This window comes from Macadamia integrifolia, unplaced genomic scaffold (genome assembly GCF_013358625.1).
Source record: "Macadamia integrifolia cultivar HAES 741 unplaced genomic scaffold, SCU_Mint_v3 scaffold890, whole genome shotgun sequence".
Lineage (NCBI taxonomy): Eukaryota > Viridiplantae > Streptophyta > Magnoliopsida > Proteales > Proteaceae > Macadamia > Macadamia integrifolia.
In genome coordinates this window covers 76751-101525 of record NW_024870571.1, presented here as the reverse complement: position 1 = coordinate 101525, position 24775 = coordinate 76751, and the positions used below count along the sequence as shown (strand labels likewise).

The 24775-nt window shown below is 38.5% G+C and overlaps 2 protein-coding genes across 2 annotated transcripts; both read left to right on the top strand.

Annotated features, from left to right (window-relative positions):
- Positions 1 to 107: 107 nt before the first annotated feature.
- Positions 108 to 882, top strand: LOC122070328 (signal peptidase complex-like protein DTM1). Its single transcript, XM_042634461.1, has 2 exons — positions 108 to 466; positions 588 to 882. Exons 1-2 carry the CDS (start codon positions 216 to 218, stop codon positions 673 to 675), a joined length of 339 nt encoding a protein of 112 aa, XP_042490395.1. The 5' UTR covers positions 108 to 215; the 3' UTR covers positions 676 to 882.
- A 6123-nt stretch (positions 883 to 7005) lies between these two features.
- Positions 7006 to 23486, top strand: LOC122070325 (ubiquitin carboxyl-terminal hydrolase 4). The gene is made up of 6 exons (XM_042634458.1): positions 7006 to 7592; positions 16269 to 16385; positions 19803 to 19901; positions 21188 to 21376; positions 21783 to 21964; positions 22742 to 23486. Exons 1-6 carry the CDS (start codon positions 7476 to 7478, stop codon positions 23148 to 23150), a joined length of 1113 nt encoding a protein of 370 aa, XP_042490392.1. The 5' UTR covers positions 7006 to 7475; the 3' UTR covers positions 23151 to 23486.
- Positions 23487 to 24775: the final 1289 nt, after the last annotated feature.

Below are 24775 nucleotides of genomic sequence, written 5' to 3'. Positions count from 1 at the left end.
GCTGCTGAAATCAGTTGTCCCTAAAGGCATCATCATCCACTTGTCATTAAAAATTTAAAATGGCAGACAGCAGCACAACTACCTCGATAAAGAGATCACGCCATCTTTATTTCCCGCCCCCACACTTAAACTACCATTTTCAATGTTCTTCCGCTGCCTCACATCACCAATTACATACCCCTCTCTCTCTTTCTCTCTCTTGGTGAGTAGCAGCCATGGCGAGCAGTGATGCCGTTCTCCGATTTTCTCTGGTTTGCGTGGGCGCGATAGTCTTGTTAATCGGCATCTACACTCACTCATTCAAGAAGATGATCGTCACTTACCTCTTTGGCCTCTTCGCCATTGCTGGTGTGCTTCTTCCCGATTGGGATTTCTTCGATCGTGATCTCTCTCAATGGTCTACCCCTGTTCCTGGCCATATCAACACCCCCACTACTATTTCTCCTCAGACCTTTTGGTTCTCTAGGTAGTCTCTCTCTCTTTCTCTCTCTCTTATGTTAATAACCCTTTTTTTTTCTTGTTTCTAAACCCGTTTCAGAAGAAGCTCTGGTTTTCAGCTGTGATTGTTGCTTCTTGATTATGTGCAGGTTCAGGATCTATCCCTTGAGACTGATTGTGTACACCAGTCTCTATGGTTATGGTCTGTATAAGTGGTGGATGTTTGTATCCAGCTAAGTGGGTTACTATCATCTCTTCTTTTCAATGCAATACAATTTGGGATTAAGACAAATTATTAGATGTTTACCCTATCCTGTAAATTGAAAACTCTGCATTTTCTTTTGTCTCCATCTATGATCTTCTGCAAATGCTTATAGATGCTTGGTTCCTAATTTTGTATCTCTCACATATGGTGGTATTGATAAAAGATGTTAACAGAAACAATGGAGGTGTACAACCATGAGTTTTTATGTATTCCCAATAAACTGATTTGGTGTGAGGGCTAATGAGAAATTCCTTTTAGAAATGGTTGGATTTGAACCTAAGGTGGATGCATCTGAACTAAATCTCAAGTTCCCCAAATGCTGTTAGTGACCACTGGGGCCAATAGCTTCTCTACCTATCTCCAGCTTTCAACATTCTCAAGAGTTCATCAATGGAATTAGGTTAGAAAACCAAAGACCAGTTTGCAAAAGAAAACCATCCTGCATGCCTTCAGATCCTTCGCTTTAATTTCGAAGGGAGAAACCTTAACCCGATACATTTGACACACCTGAGACAGATTATCCTGATGCAAAATTTTCCTGATACTTTGTATATTTTGCCCCTCCCACACCTTACACTAGCGGGAGCCTCATGGGTTGCTTTTACTAAAATTTTTCTTTCTTACTTTATAACTTAAAACTTTCATTTTTCTCCTGCTTAATAAATGAATTTTTTTTCTTTTTTTAAGAAAAATATTCCCACGACGACATGTGGGAATTACGCACTCTCACATAATGAGCCGTGAGACCCACATTGACTTTCTCTCTCTAGACAAAATTTAGACCCCAACCAAACCAATCCGCCTCCTACCCACCTCTCATTGGATTCTGTTCCTTTCTGACACTGGAGAGAGCCCAGTCACATCTGACAGTTGGTAGACCCTGGACACACACCTTAACATTTGAAGGAATACACTTCAAGGGATTTCCAGTCGTTGAATATGCACTGGGCTCTAAATCTCCTCTCATTGGTGTGGTTTCGTGCTGGTGGTATCTCTGAATGACCTTAATACAAATTTTTGACGTTATTTGGACAAGGAAAGGCCTTTTCACCAAAGCTTTAATCAAGTTAGGTTCCATCAACACAGCAGACTTGCTATTAACACAAAATATATGCTCAAGAACCTCAACAAAAGCATGTGCCGAAACCATTTTGGGGTTTGCATGGCTTATTATTAAAAAACTTGGGGTTCTAAAGGATAGAACCTTCCTCATTAAAAAAGATGCCTGTACCAAGCATATGGTTTAAGCATTAGAACCTGAACAGAGTCATGACTATAATGAGTTCTCTTAGCTGAAAAAAAAAAAATCAACCTCTGAGGAAAAAAAAAAGAGAATTTACTATCACTCCCCTACATTTGGCCTATATTTACTAAAATTTCCCTATATTCTACTTTTTACCGATATTCCGCTGCTTTTTGATTTTTACATCCCTTTTCCCCTGCTCTTTTTAAATACCCAAATTACCCTTCCTTTTCACTTGTAACCTATTACATTTTTTCAAATTGATTAGTTCAAACCATGTATTGATCCAAACCACTTACAAGTTGTCTCATCCAATCATTAAGGATATTGTAAATTCAAAATAGAATAATTTTGTATCCGATCTATATCTATATCGGTATCATATGTTCCAATCGGGTATCACACTTTTTTTATTTTTTTTAATCCTAAGATTGACTAAGACCGATACCAATCTAATACGGATAAAAAAATAGATTGCTAAATTTAAGATGATGGATGAGATAAAAAAAAAATAATAATAATAAATAAACAACATCCCTAATGATTGGATGAGCTGAAAAAAAAATAATAATAAATAAATAAATAATATCTTTAAGGACACATTAGCTGGTCAATATCTTTAATGATTAGATGAGACAAAACTTGTTAGTGGTTTGGTTCAAATCATGTTTTAAAACCAATCAATTTAAAACAAGTGTAATGGGTTATAAGTCAAAAGGAAGAGTAATCTGGGTATTTAAAAGAGCGGGGGAGAAAAAGATATCAAAATAAAAAAGCAGGGGAGTATTAGTAAAAAAGTAAAAAGCATGGAAGTTTTAGTAAATATAGGCCAAGTGTAGGAGAGTGATAATAAATCCCCCCCCTCAAAAAAAAAGAAGGAAAAGTACAGACACTAACCAAACAAAGATCCTTTTTATACTAACAAGAAGGAAAACATAAAAGTACAGTGCAAATTATAATTTGGATCAGGTTCATGTACGAGATTGTTTTCATATGCCATTAGTTCGGGATTTGAAATCCATTTTCTTTCTCTGTATTTAATGGATTCCAAGTCCCAAACCAGGGGCATATGAGAACAATCTCGTACGTGAACTTAATTGGTCTCTGCAAATTAAGTTCTATGATGAAAAATTCATCATGTTGATTTTCCGGCTTCTGCTTCCTTCTCCTCCTCTTGCATTTTCCTCAGAGAGGGTGGAAGCCTGGGAATAATGCTTTTCTTCCATTGCCGATCAAGCTTCCTTGACAACCTCTTGTTGATTCCCTCCTCAATCTCTCTCTCTCTCTTTACTGTAAATAAGTGGGCAATCTATTTTTCGAAGTAAGAAAAAGGGGTTATTCTAGAAACACCATTCATCATCAAATCGTCGATCAGATAAACCTCATCAGCCACTAGCAATCATCTTCCCTCACAAGACCTGGATGTCATGAAGGATTTTGATAGATCATAGATGAACGTTCCCCATTTATCATCACAAAGGCAATAGGGTAAACATCTTTTAACCAATGAATCTTCTTCTCTACAAGCTGCAGGAGCTCTTCCATTCATAACTATCCCAAAGGCTACATCTTTACCTTTCTCTTGGTCTTTCTTCCCCTCCCTTTTTGGTCTCATTGGTACCAGGATACAAATATTTTGTAGATCTAGAGAGGGTGGCATATCCAATTCACGAGGCTCTGCATGTGCGAGGTCCAAGGGGACAAGAACTATGCCGTATTACCTCAAGAATGTCGAGAGACTGTTTTGACCGCTTGACCACCAAGTTACAATATTCGTATCTTTATGTTGGATTAAGCGCAATCAGTCAAGATCTAGAGTGGGAACAAAACCAAATATTCTCCCACTCAAATGCAAAAAAATTCCACCTAACACATCTACAAGAGCCATTTGACAATACCATTGTGAGAAATGAAATGCAACAATAACTTTTATTTTTCTCCACCTAGTTAATAAACTGAAGCCTAATTCCCACTAAAAAAGAAATCAATGAAACTAAGATGCCATACTTCTCCAACAAACCCAAATGTCATCCTCATCCTTAATTGGATCCAAATGACTGGAGGACTCTTGAAAGTCTTCAAGAGCTCTTGATAGAGGAGTAGATAAGATATCGAAGTGGAATCAGAAGAAATGGGTTTGTATCCGGTTGTAGTTATATGTAGCCAAAGAAATGGAATCACATTCATCTCTTGGATTCACAAATACTTTCCTAGGTTTTCGTATTTTTAAAAACTACCTTTCAAAATTCGATTCCTTTACTACAAGCAAACTCAAGCAGCAACCAAATTTTGTTCCTATTTGGGGGTAGGAGAGAGATAGAGATAGCAAGTGTTCGCATAAACCGCACTTCTAGACAAAGTTGGAGGAATTGGTATAAATATACTGAAACTGATAGCCGTGTTGACTTTAATTCCAGTCAATCTAGAACATGATTTTTAGGTTTTTTGGCCAATTCAATCCATGCTGAATTGAATCAAAATTGACAATGATTGATTCTAGTGTTGATTCCAATTACTCAAACCCTACATGAATATAATGATTTGATGTTCTAAATATTGAATAGATTAGATATTCTATAGATAAATTTTTTTTGGTAACACAAAATCTATTGATCAGAGCATGAAAAATTCATGGAGTCAGAATTACATAACTGGACAATCCATGGAGTGGAGATTGGCCAAGACGTCACACACTCTAATGACATGGCCCTCCTGGCCAAGGTATTAGCAACTAGGGGTGTCAATTCGTGGCCCGACCCGACTAAACCGACTGGGACCGATCGTTTATAGACCGACCTGGCCCAGACCGTTTATTAAATGTGTCGGGCTTGAGCCCGACCCATTTATAAATGGTCGGTCTCGGTTTTGCTACTTGGACCGTCGGGTGCCCGACCGAGATCGATCGAATAACGCTCGATCGAGACCGGCCTATTGTGCACCGACTTGGCCCGACCCTTTAATGATTGTAGAATACCTATTTTACCCCCCCAAATTAAAGAATAAAAAATAAAAAGTAAAGACATGTTCACATTTTAAATAATGGTTATATTTGGTATCATTTATTGATTTATTTTCATTTTTTTGGGCTTGCATGAGTGGACCGGAATATAAGTGCACATTTTAAAAAGGGCCCGTTTAAAAACCGATTAAAACCCGTTTAACATTAAACATGTCCGTAGCCCGATTAAGGCCCAACTAAAGCCCGATTATAGCCTGATTATAGCCCGAGGCCGACCGACCAAATATAAAGTGTACCATGCCCTCAATAACTACGCCCGATTAGTTAAATGGGCAGACACGGTGTAGCCTTTGAAAGTCTTCAAGCTTGATTAAGCCCGACCGAAATCGAACCGGCCCGACCGGTTGACACCCCTATCAACAACAATGTTGATTGACCTTGGAATATAGCTGAAAGAATAGCTAAGAAAATAAGAAGCAAGCTCCTTAATATCTTGTAAGATATTGAGGACAGTAAAAGGTGGGGTATCAGCAGTTGTAAGATAGCGAATAAGATCATGGCAATCAGATTTAACAAGCAAGTTTTCACAGCAGTCGCCAAGAGCTTGAAGAATACCATCTGTAATAGCAAGTGCTTCACCTTGGATAGCAGAGGAGAAACTAAGAGGGGTAGATACGACAACAATAATTTGAGCCTGGTGGTTTCTTATGACATACCCAACACCCGAGTAAACTCCATTTACTGATAGAGATGCATGACAATTTAATTTATAAACTTGAGGAGGAGGTGCAGTCCACCTTTGAGTGGCCATGGGAGAGGGTGGTTTGCTTTGAGATTGTTGAGATAGCACATGGGATGCATTTTTGAATTCTTCATAGGCTGAACAAGCAGTGTTGCAAGATATTCCATAGATAAGGGAAAAAAATCGTCTGCAATTCGGATCTGCTACAATTCCTTGAAATACCACATTCAGGAGGTCCATATTTGATTTAAATGACTCTTCACTGATTTAAGGTTTTACTAGTTGTACAAGATCTAGACCATTGCATTGGTATCAATATACGTGTCACCTCCTGAATGTGGTATTTCACGGAATTGTACCAGATCGGAATTGCAGACGATTTCAACCCATAGATAAGCCATCTAATTTGGCTTGTGTTTTTCTCAAGTCGTTAGTCAAATCACCCACAACATTTGCTCCATGTTTTTACAAATAGTCGTATTGCTCAAATAATTCCACAGAGAATCAACTTTTCAAACAAAATCCATGGTGACTTAATTCCAATCAATCTTGAACAAGATTTCAAGGTTTTTTTTTGGCCAATTCAATTCATGCTGAATTGAATCAAAATTGGCGATGATTGATTCAGTGTTGATGACGATTACTTGAACCCTACATGAATTTATGATCTGGTATTCTAAATCATCTTTAAGCATCTTTTAAATATAAGGACTTTGCCTTTCGAGGTTGATGCTTCCACACATTCTTTCATTGGTAAAAGAGAGTGTTGCCTTTTGTGGTCAATATCTCTACGTGTTGTAGCAATGTAACCAGGTAACGATTTTTTCCCCCAAAATCAAATGTGAATTGGCCTTTCGTTAGCCTCAATCCTAACGTTCATAGTCTTTTTCCTTATATTTATATTGGGAGCCCATTTATATTAGAGAAAAGGATTGGATTTTCAGAGCAAGTTCTTATAAAATAAAAAAAGGAAGAGGGATAAGTATGCCACCGATATCAAGTATGCTAGTGGATGGCATCAATAGGAACACATGATGGAGTATCATTCAGAAATGATATAGGGGTCATTTCAGAAAAAGGGGAGAGAGAGATAGACACAATGGGTGCTAGCATACTTGATATTGGTGGCATACCGAACATTTTTCCATAAAAAAAAATAGAAAAGTATACTTAGGTGTGATAAAAAGGTATCATTAATTGAAGGGCAGCAAGATCATTTCATGTGATGTGAAAATCGTTTACAACCATTGCGCCAATGCAGTGAATTATGGGTGGCTGGGAACCCCTTAGGGCGCGTGCCCAGATGCTTTTAGCTGTTTAATGTTCACCACACCTCATTGCTCTTTGTAGAGGATGTAGACTCTTTCATGTGAGAGAAAAGAGATGGACAGAGGTGCTAAGGTACCCTACCGCTACCGGCCTACCCCAGTCCCCAGCTACCAGATAACCTTTTCCCTAGGGAGAGAGAGACACGACGGACGACGGCGAGGAAGGGATGCAAATAGCGCATGTGTGCAGTCAACAGAAGCTGTGAAGACACAGGGAGAGCCAGATCAAATACCCACATTGTCCCTCCCTATGCGATACTAATTTTCATCTTTTTTCCTCTCTCTCTCTTCTCCACAGCTAAATCTAAACCTCTCCGTCCTCCCCGTCTCACCATTTCTCTCTCCAATCCTTCTATTCTTTCAGACCTCTCTCTGCGATTGCTCCCCACAGGACCCTAAGAAAGTTAATAGAAAGAAAAAGTGAGAAGTTTGGTTGTTCATGGAGACAGAATCGGAGCTCTGAAGAAAACAGAGAGACTAGTTTTATAGTTGATGGTCTTATGGGTGCCGCCGGTTCCAAGCTCGAGAAAGCTCTTGGTGATCAGTTCCCCGAAGGCGAGAGGTATTTCGGGCTGGAGAATTTCGGCAACACTTGCTACTGCAATAGTGTTTTACAGGTCTGTGTATTAATCTTGTATTCGTTTGATTGTTGATATCTGATTCGTTTACTGGATTTCATTTATTGATTGATTGATTTTAGGGTTAATTCTGGCTGTAGTGGATAGTTTCTTTCCTGGAATTTTTGTGTCCATTGTTTTTGCTTCTGGAGTTCGCAATTAGATTCAGTGTTTGATGTTAAGCGTGTTGGTGTACGATATCTTGTATTTCATCACAGTTTAACCCAGAGAGTACTGGTGCAGTGCCTCGACAGGCAGGACGGCGGTTCCGCTAGCCGGTTAGTGGGCCGTGGGGGTTGCAAGGGGTGCAGGAGGCCCCTTTGCATATCAGGGGGTGTAGGGGGCGCAGCCCCGCTCGAATTTTTTATTGGAGGGCAATTGTGTACTTTCCAGATTAGGGTTTTTCGCTATATATTTGTAACGAGGGTTTATTTCTCTAAACTGTAAGCAATACTGAGAGGTGTGAGGGACGAGCATTGTAACCCTATTCTCCATTGATAGTGAAGCAGGATCTCATTTCACCGGGGACGTAGGTAATCTTGCCGAACCTCGTAAATCTGTATGTATTGCTTGTTCTTGTTTTTTCATTATCTTCTGCATCGTTTTAGGGTTGCGTTTCTACGAATTAGTATCAGAGCTCTAGGTTTCCGTATTCTAGAGTTTACTATCACGATTGCAGGGAAGGGATCGAATGTTAAGTATGATATCGAGCGGTTCAGTGGGAAGAACAATTTCACTCTCTGGCGTCAAAGGATGAAGGATCTTCTGATACAACAGGGTTTGGCGAAAACGTTATTGGGGAAGTCGAAGAAACCTGTAAAAATTACTGACGAAGATTGGGAGGAGATGGAGGAAAAGGCCGTAAGTGCTATTCGATTGAATCTTTCTGATGATGTCCTACAATATGTTGTGGGTATCGCATCTGCACCGCAGTTATGAGCGAAACTTGAAAGCATCTACATGACAAAGTTCTTAACGAACAAGTTGTTAGTGAAGAAACAATTGTATTCTCTATAGATGAAGGTACGGATCTATTAGAGCATCTTAACATGTTCAATCAGATCGTAAATAAACTTGCAAACCTGGAGGTTAAGATCGAGGATGAAGACAAGGCGTTACTGTTGCTGTCGTCGTTCCCAGAATCATATGATCATCTAGTAACGACTCTCTTGTATGGGAAGGAGACCCTTGAGATGGATGAAGTCGCGGCTGCTCTCATGTCCAATGATACAAGTAAGAAGGCCAGTAGTACGAAATCTCAAGGAGAAGGTCTTTTCGGAGGTGATAAGGAGCAGGAAAGAGGGAGATCAAATCAGAAGGGATCTGGGAAGAGTCGATCGAAATCAAAAGGGACAAAGACAAATGTCTCTTGTTACCATTGCAAGAAGGAAGGTCATCTGAAGAGAGAGTGCTTGAAGAGGAAGGCGGACTTAAAGAAGAAATGTGTAGATAAGGCATTTGAGGAAGCTAGCGTGGCTGATAGTTCAGATGGAGATGATGGAGATGTACTCTCTATATCATCAGGTAAGAATCAACCTTCTTCTTCTTGGATTTTAGATTCTGGATGTTCATATCACATGTGTCCACATAAGGATTGGTTTGATACATATCAACTCTATAATGGTGGGTCTGTCCTAATGGGGTATGATGCTGTATGCAAGACCATTGGGGTAGGCACTATCAAAATCAAGATGTTTGATGGGATAGTAAGAACTTTAGCAGATGTGAGACATGTACCAGAATTAAGGAAAAAATTAATATCTTTAGGGGCACTTGACTCAAATGGATGCAAGTACATAGCAGAAGGTGGAGTTCTCAAAGTTATTAAGGGTGCTATGGTTGTCATGAAGGGACAGCTAACAGGAAACCTATACAGACTCATAGGGAGCATAGTTACAGGTGGAGCATCTGTAACTACAGATGCAAGATTTGATATAGATGATACTTATCTGTGACATATGCGATTAGGGCATATGGGAGAAAGAGGATTGATAGAGCTTCATAAAAGGAAACGGTTGAAGGGAGTGAAAACTTGTAAACTGAACTTTTGCAAGTATTATGTGTTCGGGAAACAATGCAAAGTTAGTTTCAAAACTGCAAAACATAAGAGTAAAGGGTGTTTGATTATGTACATAGCGATGTATGGGGTCCTTCAACAACAAAATCTAAAGGTGGGGCAGAATACTTCGTGATCTTTGTTGATGATTACTTAAGAAAAGTCTGGATCTACTTCATGAAGCATAAAAGTGAGGTGTTCACTAAATTTAAGGAATGGAAGGCTGAGGTAGAAAGGAAGAGAGGAAAAAAAAAATTAAGCACTTGAGAACAGATAATGGAGGTGAGTACACGTACAAGTCGTTTCTAGAATTGTGCAAAGCTGAAGGGATTACACGTCACTTCACGGTTCCAAAGACACCGCAGCAAAATGGTGTAGCTGAAAGGATGAACCGAACATTTCTAGAAAGAGCTCGGAGTATGAGGCTGAATGTAGGGTTGAGCAAGAGATTTTGGGCAGAAGTAGTGAATATGTCATGTTTCCTCATCAACAGGTTTCCATCAAAGGCGATTGATTGTAAAATTCCCGAAGAGGTATGGACAGGAAAACCAGTAGATTATTCTATTTTAAAAATATTTGGCTGTCCAGCCTATGCACATGTTGAGAGTGAGCAGTGTTCCAAGTTAGACTCAAAGTTTAAGCAGTGCATCTTTCTTGGTTTTAAGAAAGGCGTAAAGGGATTTAAGTTGTGGGATCCAAGTTCACAGAAAGTTGTGGTTAGCAGGGACGTTGTGTTTGATGAGTCTCATATGGTGAAGTCAAAATGCAATTCACAAACAGTTGGTGAAAATAAAGAAGGTTCTACTGTGCAGGTGGAGTTAGGTGAGCCAGAAACAATAAGAGAAAATGAGTCATCCAGTGACTTACTAGGACAACGGGAAGCAGTAAAAGTTTCCTATACTGTAGCAAAGGGTAAAGGGAAGCGTACTCACAAAACACCTGTGAGATACGGGTTTGAGGACATGGTTGCCTATGCCCTCACTATAGGTACAGATGATCCATCTTCCTAACATGATGCTTTGAGTGATGCACAACATGATAAATGGATGGCAGCTATGATGGAGGAAATGGAGTCTCTGTAGAAGAACAAGACTTGGGAGATTGTGGAAAAACCCAAAGGAAGAAAAATCATTACGTGTAAATGGGTCTTTCGTAAGAAAGAGGCAGCATTTGAGAAGGAGCGTGAAAGGTATAAAGCCAGGCTTGTAGCCAAGGGCTATGCACAGAAGGAGGGAATAGACTACAATGAAATATTCTCTCCAGTGGTGAAACACACTTCAATCAGGGTACTACTTGCTTTGGTGGCCATGTATGATTTGGAGCTTGAACAGCTTGATGTGAAGACTGCATTTCTTCATGGTGACTTAGAGGAATAGATTTACATGGAGCAGTCTGAAGGTTTCAAGGTGCAGGGAAAGGAAGATCAAGTTTGTCTGCTTAAGAGGTCGTTTTATGGTCTTAAGCAATCTCCTAGGCAGTGGTACAATCGTTTTGATTCCCACATGATGAAGATTGACTACACAAGAAGTGAGTATGATAGTTGTGTTTATTATAAAGTGTTAAGTGATAATTCTATTATTTTGTTGATGCTTTATGTTGATGATATGCTCATTGCTGCAAAGAACAAACATGATATAGTCTCTTTGAAGTCTTTGTTGAGTGCTGAATTTGAGATGAAGGATCTTGGTGCTGCTAAGAAGATCCTTGGCATGTAAATCCTTAGAGATAGAAATGCAGGTAAACTTTGGGTAACTCAGAAGAGGTATATTGAAGAGGTGTTAGAGCTTTTCAATGTGGAAAAGACTAAGCCGGTTAGCACTCCATTAGCTAGCCACTTCAAGTTATCTGAAAGGGAATGCCCTACAACACATGAGGAGGTGGAGCAGATGTTTTAGGTCCCTTATGCTAGTGTAGTTGGGAGTCTCATGTATGCTATGGTTTGTAGCAGGCCGGATTTGTCTTATGCAGTCAGTGTTGTTAGCAGATACATGAGTAATCCAGGGAAGGGGCATTGGAATGCAATTAAGTGGATCTTCAGATATTTGAGTAAAACTAAAGATATAGGTGTTATGTTCAGTGGCAAGGGAGGTTCCACAGAATTTGCGGGTTATGTTGATTCTGACTATGCCGGTGATTTAGACAAGAGGAGGTCTACTATAGGATATGTATTTACATTAGCTGGTGGACCTATATCAATGAGGGCGATGCTTCAGTCTATAGTTGCATTGTCTACTACAGAGGCAAAGTATATGATGGTAGTTGAGGCTGCCAAGGAAGGAAAAGTTGGCTGGATTGGTTCGTGAGTTGGGGTTGGAGCAAGGAGGTACAGTGTTACATTGTGACAGTCAGAGTGGCATACATCTTGCAAAGAATTAGGTGCTTCATGCAAGGACAAAGCATATTGATATGAGATTTCACAAGTTCAGAGAGCTTGTGTCAGAAGGCAGTATTCACTTGAGAAAAATTCATACAGATCTCAATCTTGCAGATATGTTTACCAAGCCAGTTACTACAGAGAAGTTCGAGTCCTGTTTGGACTTGATTAATATTACTCATTGTTGAAAATGAGGGATGCACCAAATAGATGCGGGTTTGTACCTCTAATGAGGTAGGGGGATGAAGACGTCTACAGGTTATCTTTACAGGAGGCTTGACAGAATTCAAGCCAAGGTAGAGATTGTTGGTGTACGATGTCTTGTATTCCATCACAGTTTAACCCAGAGAGTACTAGTGCAGTGCCTCGATAGGCAGGACGGCGGTCCTGCTAGCTAGTTAGCGGGCCATGGGGGTTGCAAGGGGGGCAGGAGGCCCCCTTGCATAGAGGGGGTGTAGCGCCCCCCGCTTGAATTTTTTATTAAAGGGCAATTGTGTACTTTCCGAATTAGGGTTTTTCGCTATATATTTGTAGCGAGGGTTTCTTTCTCTGTAATGTAAGCAATACTGAGAGGTGTGAGGGACGAGCGCTGTAACCGTATTCTCCATTGATAGTGAAGCAAGATCTCATCTCACCGGGAACGTAGGCAATCTTGCCGAACCTTGTAAATCTGTGTGCATTGCTTGTTCTTGTTTTTCCATTATCTTCTGCATCGTTTTAGGGTTGCGTTTCTACAAGACGGATATCTGCTATTCCGTCACCAACAAACGCTAAATGGTGGCTTTATTTTATTATTATTATTATTTTGGTTCTGCACTGTTGCGATTTACTTATAATTCTAAGAATTGTGAAAATTCTGGCATTTTCTGTGTGTAAAATTAGATCACTGGGGCGGTGGGTTATGCTGTGAAGTTCACCGGGTATTTATTTTCTCGAGCTTCTATGAACATGGGACTCTCGTCATGTTGTCACGGTTAGAAGCTGATAATTTATTCTTGGAGTTTTGTGTTTTTTGGATTCACTTATGTATGGTTGCATATAAAGAACTCTCAGTTGTCTTTCCCTCATCTTGATGATTATTGGTACCACTTCTAAGCACCTTTGAATGCATTTCAGTTATGATTCTATCTTCATAGTATTACCAATCTCAGCATCCCGATGCCATCTATAATCATTTTATATTGACATTCAGTTCCATAGAACATTGCTGGTTTGACAACTGTCTTATAAGAATTATCCTTCTAGTGTGCCCATAATACAAGTTGTAATCCAGACTCAAAATAATTTGGCATGGTATTTATCGATTGAGCGTACTAACTTGTATATCGGGAGCACCAAGTCCCACCGCTGTTGGGCCTTGGGCTATAGGGGGCTATGGATGGTGACAGTTTGTAGATGCCTGCACAGTTTTAGGAGGGTGGGGACTCTTTTGTGGATTTTAAAAGGGATACTTTTTTATTTCTCAACTCAATTCAACTCAACTGATTCTTTTTCCAACTAAATGGGGCCGGCTACACTAATTATTCTATGCCATTCAACTCTATTTAAGGTCATGTTAGTTGTCAAGCCTAGGATATTCATGTCTTTTCTCACTACTACTTCCCAAATCACTTTTGACACCCATTCGTCTTTTAGCCAAAGGTGTCAGTTAAAGGTTTGATAATGAGGCTTAACCAAATTGTTTTGGTTTAACTTGGTCTTGCAATGTATTTGGTTGATAGAGCTATGATATCCCAAGGGGAGAAGAATGACCACTGGTTGGTATGGGAATGAAGATTCTCAGATTAGCTCTAACGAACTTGTTTGAAAGCAATAGAAAGTATAACCGTATAATAGAGTAAGTGAGGCACATGGTGCAAGGACCTCTAAAGACCATGCTCAAGAAGGGAGAGTTAATGATCTTAGCACATTAGAACAACTAGGGGGATATGCTAGAAGTGAAGATGGTAATATATTAATAAGTGATGAGGAGATTGAGGAGAGATGGAAAACTATTTCTTTAACTTACAAATGAAAACAAAACAAATAACAGTGTTTTAGAAGGTTGTAATAACCATCAAGAAACCACAAATCTTAGATATATACAGAAAATTAGGGTGTTTGAAGTAAAAGAAACTCTAAAGCAGATGAAAATAGGTAAAGTTGTAAGTTCAAATGGTATTCCAATAGAGGTGTGGAATAGCTTAGGAATTAGTATAATAATTTGGCTGACTAAGTTGTTTAATAAGATTATGAGCACAAGATGAATGCCAGAGGAGAAGTGTTGTGATTCTGATTTATAAAAATAAAGGTGATATACAAAGCTGTAAACTTATAGAGGAATAAAATTTATTAGCCTTAATATGAAATCTTGGGAAAGTGTAATGATACCCACTTGAGACAAGAAATTACTATTTCGGATAACCAATTTAGTTTTGTGTTAGGAAGATCAACCAAGGAAGCTATCAAATTTTCTTAGGAAACTAATGGAAAGATTTGGAGAATGTAAGAAGGATCACTATATGGTCTTCATTGACTTAGAATTAGCTTATGATAGAGTCCTTGGAGAATTAATTTGGCAAGTGTAAGAGAAGAAAATTGGTCCATATAAAAATGTATATATATATATATATAATGGTGTAGTGACTAGTAGGAGTTATGGTGATGCGGATCTGGGGTTCCAAAAACCGTTATTAGATCGTTTATGGGGCCACCCGAATAATAGAAGGTTCAAATAAAAGGAGTAGCAAAACAGTAAATAAATGGAAGTTCAACTATGAGAGAAGGGACAAAATAAGTGTGGTGTAATGTATAAGGGGAAAGGGTAAACTTTGAAGGCAACAAAAGATAAGGGTAACAAGGAAATAATATGAAAGGGAGGTGTAACAAATAAAGTGGAGAGATAAACTAAAGAGATGAGAATTGTGGGGAAGTTTTGGGTGTTTGTTGTCTTCAACCACTACCATAAACTAAAGGCAGAAAACCAGCGTTGCACAAGTCGATATTACTTCTTCCTTCGGCCACGGACTCTCAGTTATCTAAATTCCTAACGATAATTGATCGAAACAGCAATCAAATAATCCAAGAGATCTAGGGATAAGGCTGAGTTGAGCTGGGGGAGATGTGCTGGTCTCCTAAGCCAGCCCCATTAAAACATTATAATAATGAAAATGGAACTCTAAACAAACCCTACAATTTAACTAACTAATAAATCCCGTAATCCTTAGGCCCCATTAAAGTGGCCTTTTAAAATGAAAACCCATTGCACCAAAGGCCTAACACACATGTAACCCAATCCAAGGTTTATTTCCACTCAAATAAGCCCATTTCTGTTTTTATCTGCATTGTTCAAGTTTGGTTGATACGATTAGTTCTTATTAGTTTCTTATATTCTTTCTTTATTCTTTCTTCATTCTTTTGCTGTCATATAACAAAGACATTTCTGTCCACCTTGAGACTTTTGTTCGTTGTATTTTCCTTAGTATATTAGTGTTTGTCTAAGAATGTTTTCTGATGGTGCAATATTGGTTTTCTGACACACCATCATTTCTCATTTTTTTTAAGGTTTTCGTATGAAACCATGTCCTTAGTTCTAAGACTAATGGCTGTGCCCTTGTCTAGTGGGTAACTGGAAAAAAATGTTTTTGGTGAAATGTCTATTCTGAAAAATAATTAATAAACCCATAGTGAGCCGAACTATATGGTTGGTGTGAGTTCTATGTTTATCTATGATATAAAGTGAGAATTGCTACTGGAGGGGTGGACTGCATTCTAGTTGTTGACAGTATGCTGACACTCAGAATATTTTGAATCATAGTTGTCAAGGAGCCGCCCAGGCGATGCCTAGGTGCCTTGTTGGTGTTGCCTTGATTCTTTCCCTCCTTCAATGCCTAGGGTCACAATCACATAGATGCCGTGACAACTATGGTTTGAATGGTGCTTTACTCTGTTACTCTGTCCTGTTCCCCCTCTACCCAGTTTGTGTTTTGAAAGTTTTAGGATTGCATCAAGTGAGGAAATTGTTGAGGAACTAGGAACAGTCAGAAGAGGAGCCTTTGTTCATTGTTTTATGGTTAGAAGTTGGCATCTGAGGCCTGAAGGGGTGCATGATTAGATCTTTTATGTTAGAAAGATGTGCTTACATGGTTATATGATCATGAATTCGTTGCTTCTGTTATGTTTAAATCTGTATTTTAGATGAGTCCTTTTCCTAATAATCCTCCAATATGTTTAATTACTTATTGTCTATTTAATTTTTTGTATCCAGGCCCTTTATTTCTGCGTTCCCTTCCGTGAACAATTACTGGAGTACTATGCAAATAACAAAAACCAGGGAGATGCGGAAGAGAATCTCTTGACATGCTTGGCAGATTTATTCAGTCAGGTGACAATACTCTCTGGCTCATGTTTGGTTGCTTGTTGTTAATGTGGACTTCAGTCCAGTTAAAGTCTGGTTGAGCAAAGAAAGCCTACCCTATAATTGTAATATTTTGCGACATGGTTTGGCTGTTGGACTTTATGTTCTGTTGTCTTCTTCTTTGTTGTGTGCTTGTTATTACTTGTAATTTTATATAGCTTTGTGGTAGTGTTGTCTGTATGTCAAATTTTATATTTCAAAATGAAACTAGTTTCAATCCCACCTTGGAACACTCTTGTTGCCCATATATATTTCAACTTGGGGGATTTAATGTAGAGAAAATCTGTTTGTAACCAAAGTGGTTGCAACTTCTTTGGTTACAAACTTGAAGTTGCAACCTCTCTTTTTTGTCCTAAAGTCATTTCCCTTTGGCTAAAAAAAAAAGCTCATTGCTTTGGATACAGTGGGGGATATTACGTCATTTTACATGTAGTAATCTCTTTGTATAATAACCAGAGGTGATGTAACATGAGTCTGGGTACATGGTCAACTTGCACCCTCCTCTTCCTCCTCCTCTCTCTCTCTCTCTTTCTCACACACACACACACACACACACACACACACACACACATGCAACCCGCCGCTCTCTACTTCCTCCCGCAATCCCTCGCCCTATGCTTCCAACCACAGCACCCCCCTCCTCCGTCTGTTTCTCTCTCCCCCTCAGGCTCACGGTGTCATCCCTTCCTCTCTCCCCCAACATTGTCTCACCCACTCTCTTTCTCCTCTGTCTCACTCTTTGCATCCCTCTCCCCCCTCTATTTTTTCTCTCTCCACCATTGCACTTAGGTGCTGCAGCAAACTGGCCGGAGAAGGAAAGGAAAAAACCAAACATAATAACTACGAGAAAGATTGAAAATATGAAAAAAGAAGATACCTCAAAAATAACATTAATGAAACATGAGGTACCTAAGTACCTCAAACTTAATATTTATGAAGCGCGAGGTACTTCAGACGTAATAAATCAAATGTGAGGTACCCCAAACATAGTTTCTCTAAAAGTTGGGTACCCTATGTATAATTTATCCTAAATGAACAATAGGCCTCACAATTAGATGTACATTCCATTCTTCTAACTGTGAGTCTTAAGTTTTCTCCTTTCCTCTCTCTCCTCTTCTTCTCTTTTCTTTCTTCTTCTTTTCTTCTTCTCCATATGCAGGTGCTTGTTATTAGTTTTTGGTACTGTAACATTCTTCATGCTTACTTTCAATGAAACAATATCTATAATGAAAACTTTTACACTCATTTTTTTCACTTCCACCCGCCCATTTTACGTTAAAACAGAAAGAGCTTCATGTAAATTGTGATTTTGTATGTACATTTTACCAAACCTAATTTTAATGTTTCTATAATTTTTGAATTAATATTTGTTTTATTTCAGAATTCTTACTAGAAAAAGGGTTTTAGCCAGGGGTCATTTTGGCCAAGTTGTACCATATTACTATATTTGAAGTCCATTAAGAGGCATTTGTTATGCTTCGCAGTCCAACTATTAATTGGAGCAGAGAAGCTCATAATTTAGGATTATTTTATGGAGCATCATAGATTAGATTTTGGTTGAGCAAAATTCCAAAAGGAGAGGGTTCGCTGAGCAAGCAGCATAGAGGAGCTCACCAATAAAGTTCGGTAAAATGGTAGTCATGTATTCGACGGCAGCCGGGTAATTTCATATGAGGAGAGAGAGAGACACAGAGGTGCTAGTGTACCCTATCTCAGTGGCTCAGAGAACCTTTTCTCAATTCTAAATTAGCTATTCTTGCTGGAAATATTTTTTCTTAGCTGTAGTGAGACTTTAGTGGCGTTGTTGCTGTGATTGACTGCTTTTACTTCCATTATCATTGCCGTCCTTGCCATTGAGCTGCTATTATGTTTGATTTTCCACGCATCTAGATGAAGTCTTTCAAGATCTTGTCAGTTCTTTAATTATTCAAGTAGTCTGCTCATTTATGTTGAATTTTGTTCTTGGTTGATCCACAAAACATTATTGATCATTAAATTATCTGATCTGTCCTTAATTTTTTTGATGATTTATGTCAAATGCTGATCTTGAATTCCAAGATGACATCCTCTTCCTGTACATTACACAACCATTAAACCTAAGGACTGATCTTATATCTCCTATCCAGTGCCCTTCGAACATTTTTATTTTTGTTTTGCTAGACAGTCTATAGTTTTTTGCTTAGGATTTCGAAACCCTATCACATTCATACCTTATATTTATTTCTTCCTTCTAGCCGGATATAAAAATCCTAATTTTCTTCATCGTCTTTCACTTTTCTCGACTTTGAACATACCATAGTTATCCTTGTCGTTGTTTTGACTTTGGGCAAAGCCATTGTTGAGGTGTATTACTTTCCTCCCACATCAGGATGCCATGTGGAATTAAGTCAGTGAACCTGCTCTATTTATAGAGTTACGTTTGAAAGTTGGTGAATCACAATGTTGTGGATGCCAAGTTCCAAGTAACACAAACAGTGTTGAGGTGTATTACTTTCCTCCTACGTCAGGATGCCATGTGGAATTAAGTCAGTGAACCTGCTCTATTTATAGAGTTACGTTTGAAATTTGGTGAATCACAATGTTGTGGATGCCAAGTTGCAAGTAACACAAACAAAACTTAATCGATGATAAATAGTGTAAAGATGAAAGCACCCCCACTAATGAATCTGCAGTAGACTATGGCTACTTACAAATCTATAGACATAAGCTATAGGAAATAATGATTGGGACTTAATGAGCTGTTTCTGGATCATGTTGACCTGTTGAATGGTTCATGGTAGTGTTTTTGTTCTGGTCAAACTAAAGAGAACCAGATCTTAAATTGATGTATTTATTAGTATTTTGTTTTGAGGAAATAGAAATGTTAACCTATATTATAAAGATGAATTCCTTATAAGGTGATCATTGCTGTCCGGGATGTTGACAAAGCTTTTTCTTGGCAGCAAGTGGTGGCCTAAGTTTCTGTGATTTTGTTCAAAACTCCATTTTACGTTAAAAATCTGGCTCTTGACAAGAGGACCGCCCTTATGTAAAGCAGTTTAATAGCGGTTGAGGTAAAAATAGGTTTTGTTAGAATAATTGGTATTCTTCCCCCCAGTTCTACCAAGAATCTAAGACTGTCAGGTGAATTGACTCAGTTACAATATTTATATTGAATTCTCAGTTTTGGATGGCATGTTCTGATCTTCTGTTTGGCTTCTTTCTGCATTTTCTGTCCTCCATATATTTAATTTCTTGTTCTTCTGTTCTTTAACAACATGTAATTAATAATGGAGAAGAAATTGCAGCTTATTCTCGTTTTTGTGGTGTTAATGTTACTGTTGGACACTAAAAGTGTCCAAACAGTTTTCCTTTTGTCAAATTTTTGATGTGCTTTTTATGCAGATAAGTTCTCAGAAGAAGAAAACGGGTGTCATCGCCCCAAAGCGTTTTGTACAGAGAGTGAAGAAAGAGAACGAACTTTTCCGCAGCTACATGCACCAGGTATATGTTTAATGTAGAAACATGCATGCGTTTGTTTGAAAACCACCTAAGCGAGTCATGTTTCAGCTGTGAATAACAAATCCAGCAAACAGTGTATCAATCTTGTACAGTTTGGTGGTTTTATCTTTGAAGTTCATCTGATTAGAATGATTTACTAGAAGACATTTTAGCCGGCAGCCTAACATTTAGTTAACATACTGCAGTCAAGACTGAGCTTTGTGTTTTATAGCTCCAGTTGTCCCAGAAAGAGAGAATTTATGCATAGCAATGTTGAAAGGTTTCACATAATCATAAATTCAAATTCCCAGAGGGGTCCTGTTTGAATTGGTATAGCTGGAAATGCATCTCTCAGATATTTTACCCATGGTTCATCATCTCAGTTTCGACAGAAACAAGACGAAACCTTGAGTCAATACTGAGTCGTTCCAATTTTCAACCTGGTTTTGACCATATTTTGCACATTTTGGTAGCTTTGACTGAAAAATACCCAGTTTCGACCAGTGCATGACATGCTTGAGTTTTTCCTAGAAATACCAGGTTCTGACCTATATCTCGGTTTCAGGCTTGGTCGAAACCGGCCTCGAGATTGAGATGTCAATCCTTGATCTTACCTATTGGGCGGTTGAAAATAAATGGCCTTGGTGTTGGGTTTAGAAAATTTAAAGACCAGCCTAGGACTAGGTTATTTTGGATTTGTTAACACATGGCCAAATCATGCATGATATTCTGATTGCAACTGTATCCCCCAATCAACTAGGTCCCAGCCTAATTTTTGCATGGTTCATTTCAGTGGCCTTACACAGCGTTCCATGATGCATATAAGAAATTCAAGAGATCTGTCTTTTATATGAGGCGACCTGGATGCTTCGATGTTTAGACTGATGGAGTTATCTGATTTTAGATCAGGTTTAGGAGATATAGTTTAATGAAAATTACTTGCTTTGTATCCTTTATATTAAACTCACAAGATTGGAAGACTTTCTGCATTTTTTGTCCTCTAATGATTACTCAGGACTTGCCTGTCATGGTTAGAATCCAGTCTGAAGGCTACAGCTAAATCTTATTTTGAAGTATATAGAGCATCATCTGTAATTAATGGAATATAAAATCTGTTCATTGAGCCTGAATTGAAGCTACAAATTTCATCCTAATAGAGCCTAAATGAAAAGACAGGAGTTTTAATTTTTCTTCTGTTAGCATACCTATCTATCTGTGCCTTGTGTTTGCAGCTTTCTTTGAAAGAAAAAATGGTTTTTTAACAAGTTTTTCCGCTTTTCTGTTTGTAGGATGCCCATGAATTTTTGAACTTCTTGCTAAATGAACTTGTTGACATACTGGAGAAAGAGTCCCAAGCTACGAAAAGTTCTCCAGAGACTTCTCCACCGTCAGAAAAGATCGCAAATGGGCCAAAGAATGGTCAAGCCAATGGTGCTCAAAAGGAGCCATTGGTTACGTGGGTTCACAAAAATTTTCAGGTGAACTCTCAGATCCTATATATTCTCCTTCAGTTGATCATTTGCACTAAGCACTTATATTTATATTGCATACTGTAGGTGAAAGATTGCTTGCGTGGTTCATGAATTTAGACTTAATTTCTTACTGAAAAAAGAGAAGAATTTAGCTTATTTTAGTTTCCTTGAATTTTGACTTACATGTGGCCTGCCTATGCTTCCAACCCAATATTCAATGTCAGCAACTTGATGGCAGCTCTTGCCAAGTTGTGATGGCCCAAGAGCTGTGATGACCAGGAATTAGTCTTAGTTGATGCATGGATAGGCTTGATGCAGTTTAATATCATCAAGTACATGAGTTAGTCTGGCAAATCCTGAGTGTGTGTGTCTTTCTCGAATCTATAGCATTGAATGGTGTATATAAATGCAGGGTATTCTGACCAATGAGACAAGGTGCTTAAGATGTGAGACAGTAACAGCAAGGGATGAGACATTTTTAGACTTGAGCCTTGATATTGAACAAAACAGTTCAATCACAAGCTGTCTAAAAAATTTCAGTTCTACAGAAACGTTGAACGCAGAGGACAAGTTCTTCTGTGACAAGTGCTGCAGGTACCATTGCTTCAATTTCTTTTGTAAATTTTACTATTGTCTTGTTAGATGAAAATGATGGTTTCCTGTTGACCTGCCATTGAGCCACATTTCTTATAACCAGGACCAGAAATGTATCTGGTCAATGACCAGTCCAGTCGAACCTGGATTAGTGAATGAAAGGGCCATTAGGGCCTCCCAAGTTACATAAGCTGCAACAGAATAAATGATATCAGCTGGTTTTAACATTTTTAATATCGACAATCCTGACTTGTATTGATGTTGGTCTACGTGAAGTTGTTTAAGGTCTGGATCTAGCTTAGCTGGTATGACTTGACTGTCAAGTGCATTTCTGAAGGCATGAGTATGTAGCCTTTTATTTTCTTCGGATGAAGCACCAGACCTGTGCTTTACACTTCAAGAACATACTAGGATCCTGAAATTCAAATTGATCACTATTGGTGTCACCTGCAAGTTATCCTGTTCTGAATTATTGAACTGGTTTCATTGTCCTTTGGTTATCCGATTTATGGAATACTGCTAATACGTGTTCCACCATGTAAATTCTCTTTGATTTGATCAGTTTTTACTAGGATATGTGTGGAACTCACTGAATCATAGGTTTCAGGTGGTGTTGAGGATCTTCTAAATGGAGATAATACAATGCATTTGGAAGTAGCTATTTCTTCTGTTCATATCTGAGACTAGTTTTCAGAAGAGAGAAAAAAGTCTGGCCAAGTAGTTTTACCTGTCGGGGTTTCTATTCAAACACCAAATATGATGTCTTTTCTGTTACAGTTTACAGGAAGCCCAGAAGAGGATGAAGATCAAAGAGCCACCTCACATCCTGGTTATTCATCTGAAGCGCTTTAAGTACATTGAGCAGCTTGGCCGGTACAAAAAGCTATCTTACCGTGTAGTGTTTCCATTGGAACTGAAGCTGAGCAACACAGTAGAAGATGCAGACCTTGAGTATTCCCTCTTTGCGGTTGTTGTCCATGTTGGTAGTGGGCCCAACCATGGACATTATGTTAGCCTTGTGAAGAGTCACAACCACTGGTTGTTCTTCGATGATGAGAATGTGGAGATAATAGATGAATCTGCTGTACAGACATTCTTTGGGTCTGCACAGGAATATTCTAGTAACACAGACCATGGATACATCCTGTTCTACGAGAGTGTTGCTAACAGTACTAGCAAGAGTTAGGAGGGGTTTCAAATATATGGTGAGATTTTTCAGTTGAGGAAGATGGTGGGTATTTGTATCCTTCATTAACTCCTTTTCTTTCTTGCTGTTACTGATTTCCCCTTTTTCATATAACCTGTGGGAAGAGCTCTCAGATATCATTGAAATTAGTTGCCAAGATATATTGAGGTGGTTCCCATGTACAGTGGATGGAGGAAGCACACTGGTCTTTGGTGTGTTCATCAATAAGACAAAAGGAATGTAAATGGTGAGAGTTTCAGACACACTTGTATTTTTCACTGTTGAGAATATTTGTTTATAGTAAAAATGCAATATAATTGCACCCAATTACTTTTCCATCTATTGCTACTTCCAAGGGTTTGAATATATGCTCTACTAGCCAAAGCATATTAATTAACCTAAACTGAAAATTAGAGGAAATTACTTGGTATACTTGTAACAGATCCTGGATTCCCTTTGGGTATTAGCAAGGTCTGGAGTCTGGACTATCTAAACTACTTCCATGCTCCATGAGAGAAATTCATTATTAATTTCTCATTACATGCAAGCAAGCTAGCTTCCACCATTAAGCATCGCCATCAACCATAGAAAACAACTTTTGTATCAAGAATTTATCGTCTTTCTTCCAATGAAACCACGATGCCAAGAGCAAACCAATGAAGGGAATACTGATACAGACGAGAATGGTTAGATATTCGACCCACGAGGAATGTGGTCTTGGCAACACCAAAATCATACCACACGCGAATGCTTCCATCATGCAAATGACTGCAAAAAGAATTAGAACTCCACATACGGCAATGGTTTTGAATTTAGGAGGGTTATCAATATAAAAAATATATGCAAAGGAGTAGAGTACTACAGTGAGCACAGAACATGAAAGTGCTATCATATTTGCTATCACAAAACCCTTGAAAGTTACTTCTCCTGCCAGAACTGCCATGCCTTTCGTTTCTCCAGCAATCTCATAACCTCCTGGAATTTGGAAAGCCGCAGCAAGAGATACCGTGGCAATTAGCGTTGCCACTAGCATATGTGTCTTGTAAACCCTTTTACGATATTTTTCATCATCTTCATGATACTCATCTTCTTTAGCTATTGGTTCAAATTCAGGTACCAAAGTTTTTATCCACAGGGATGGCTCACTTGATTGGAGAGAGAACCCTTCATCCGGACGTACCATTTTTTTATTTTATCGACCACTTGTTAAGGAATATGCGCTAGATCAATTAAAAAGTAATAAAAAGACATTAAAAATGGAAGCACATATTAGTAATTCGGTCAAAAAACCAATTAAGGAGAAAATTAATTAATTATTTTAGTTACCATAAACAACAAATAATTAATTTTACCCAAACACATACAGGTGGGGGCAAAAAGATCAACCTGTTACTCATAAAATGGAAAATTGATGATCATCTCACACTCATTGACCCTTATGTGCACAAAAGGTCAACATTCGCTCTCTCACAGAAATAACTTCCCCTTATAATATGTATAAGTATAAAGTTTCTCTATTTGGAATATTGGTTGGAGTGCAATAGAGAATTAAAATTATATATGATTAGTGAATATAATAATAGTGTCATAACAAATCCTATAAAATTATTTCAAACCCAATAAAA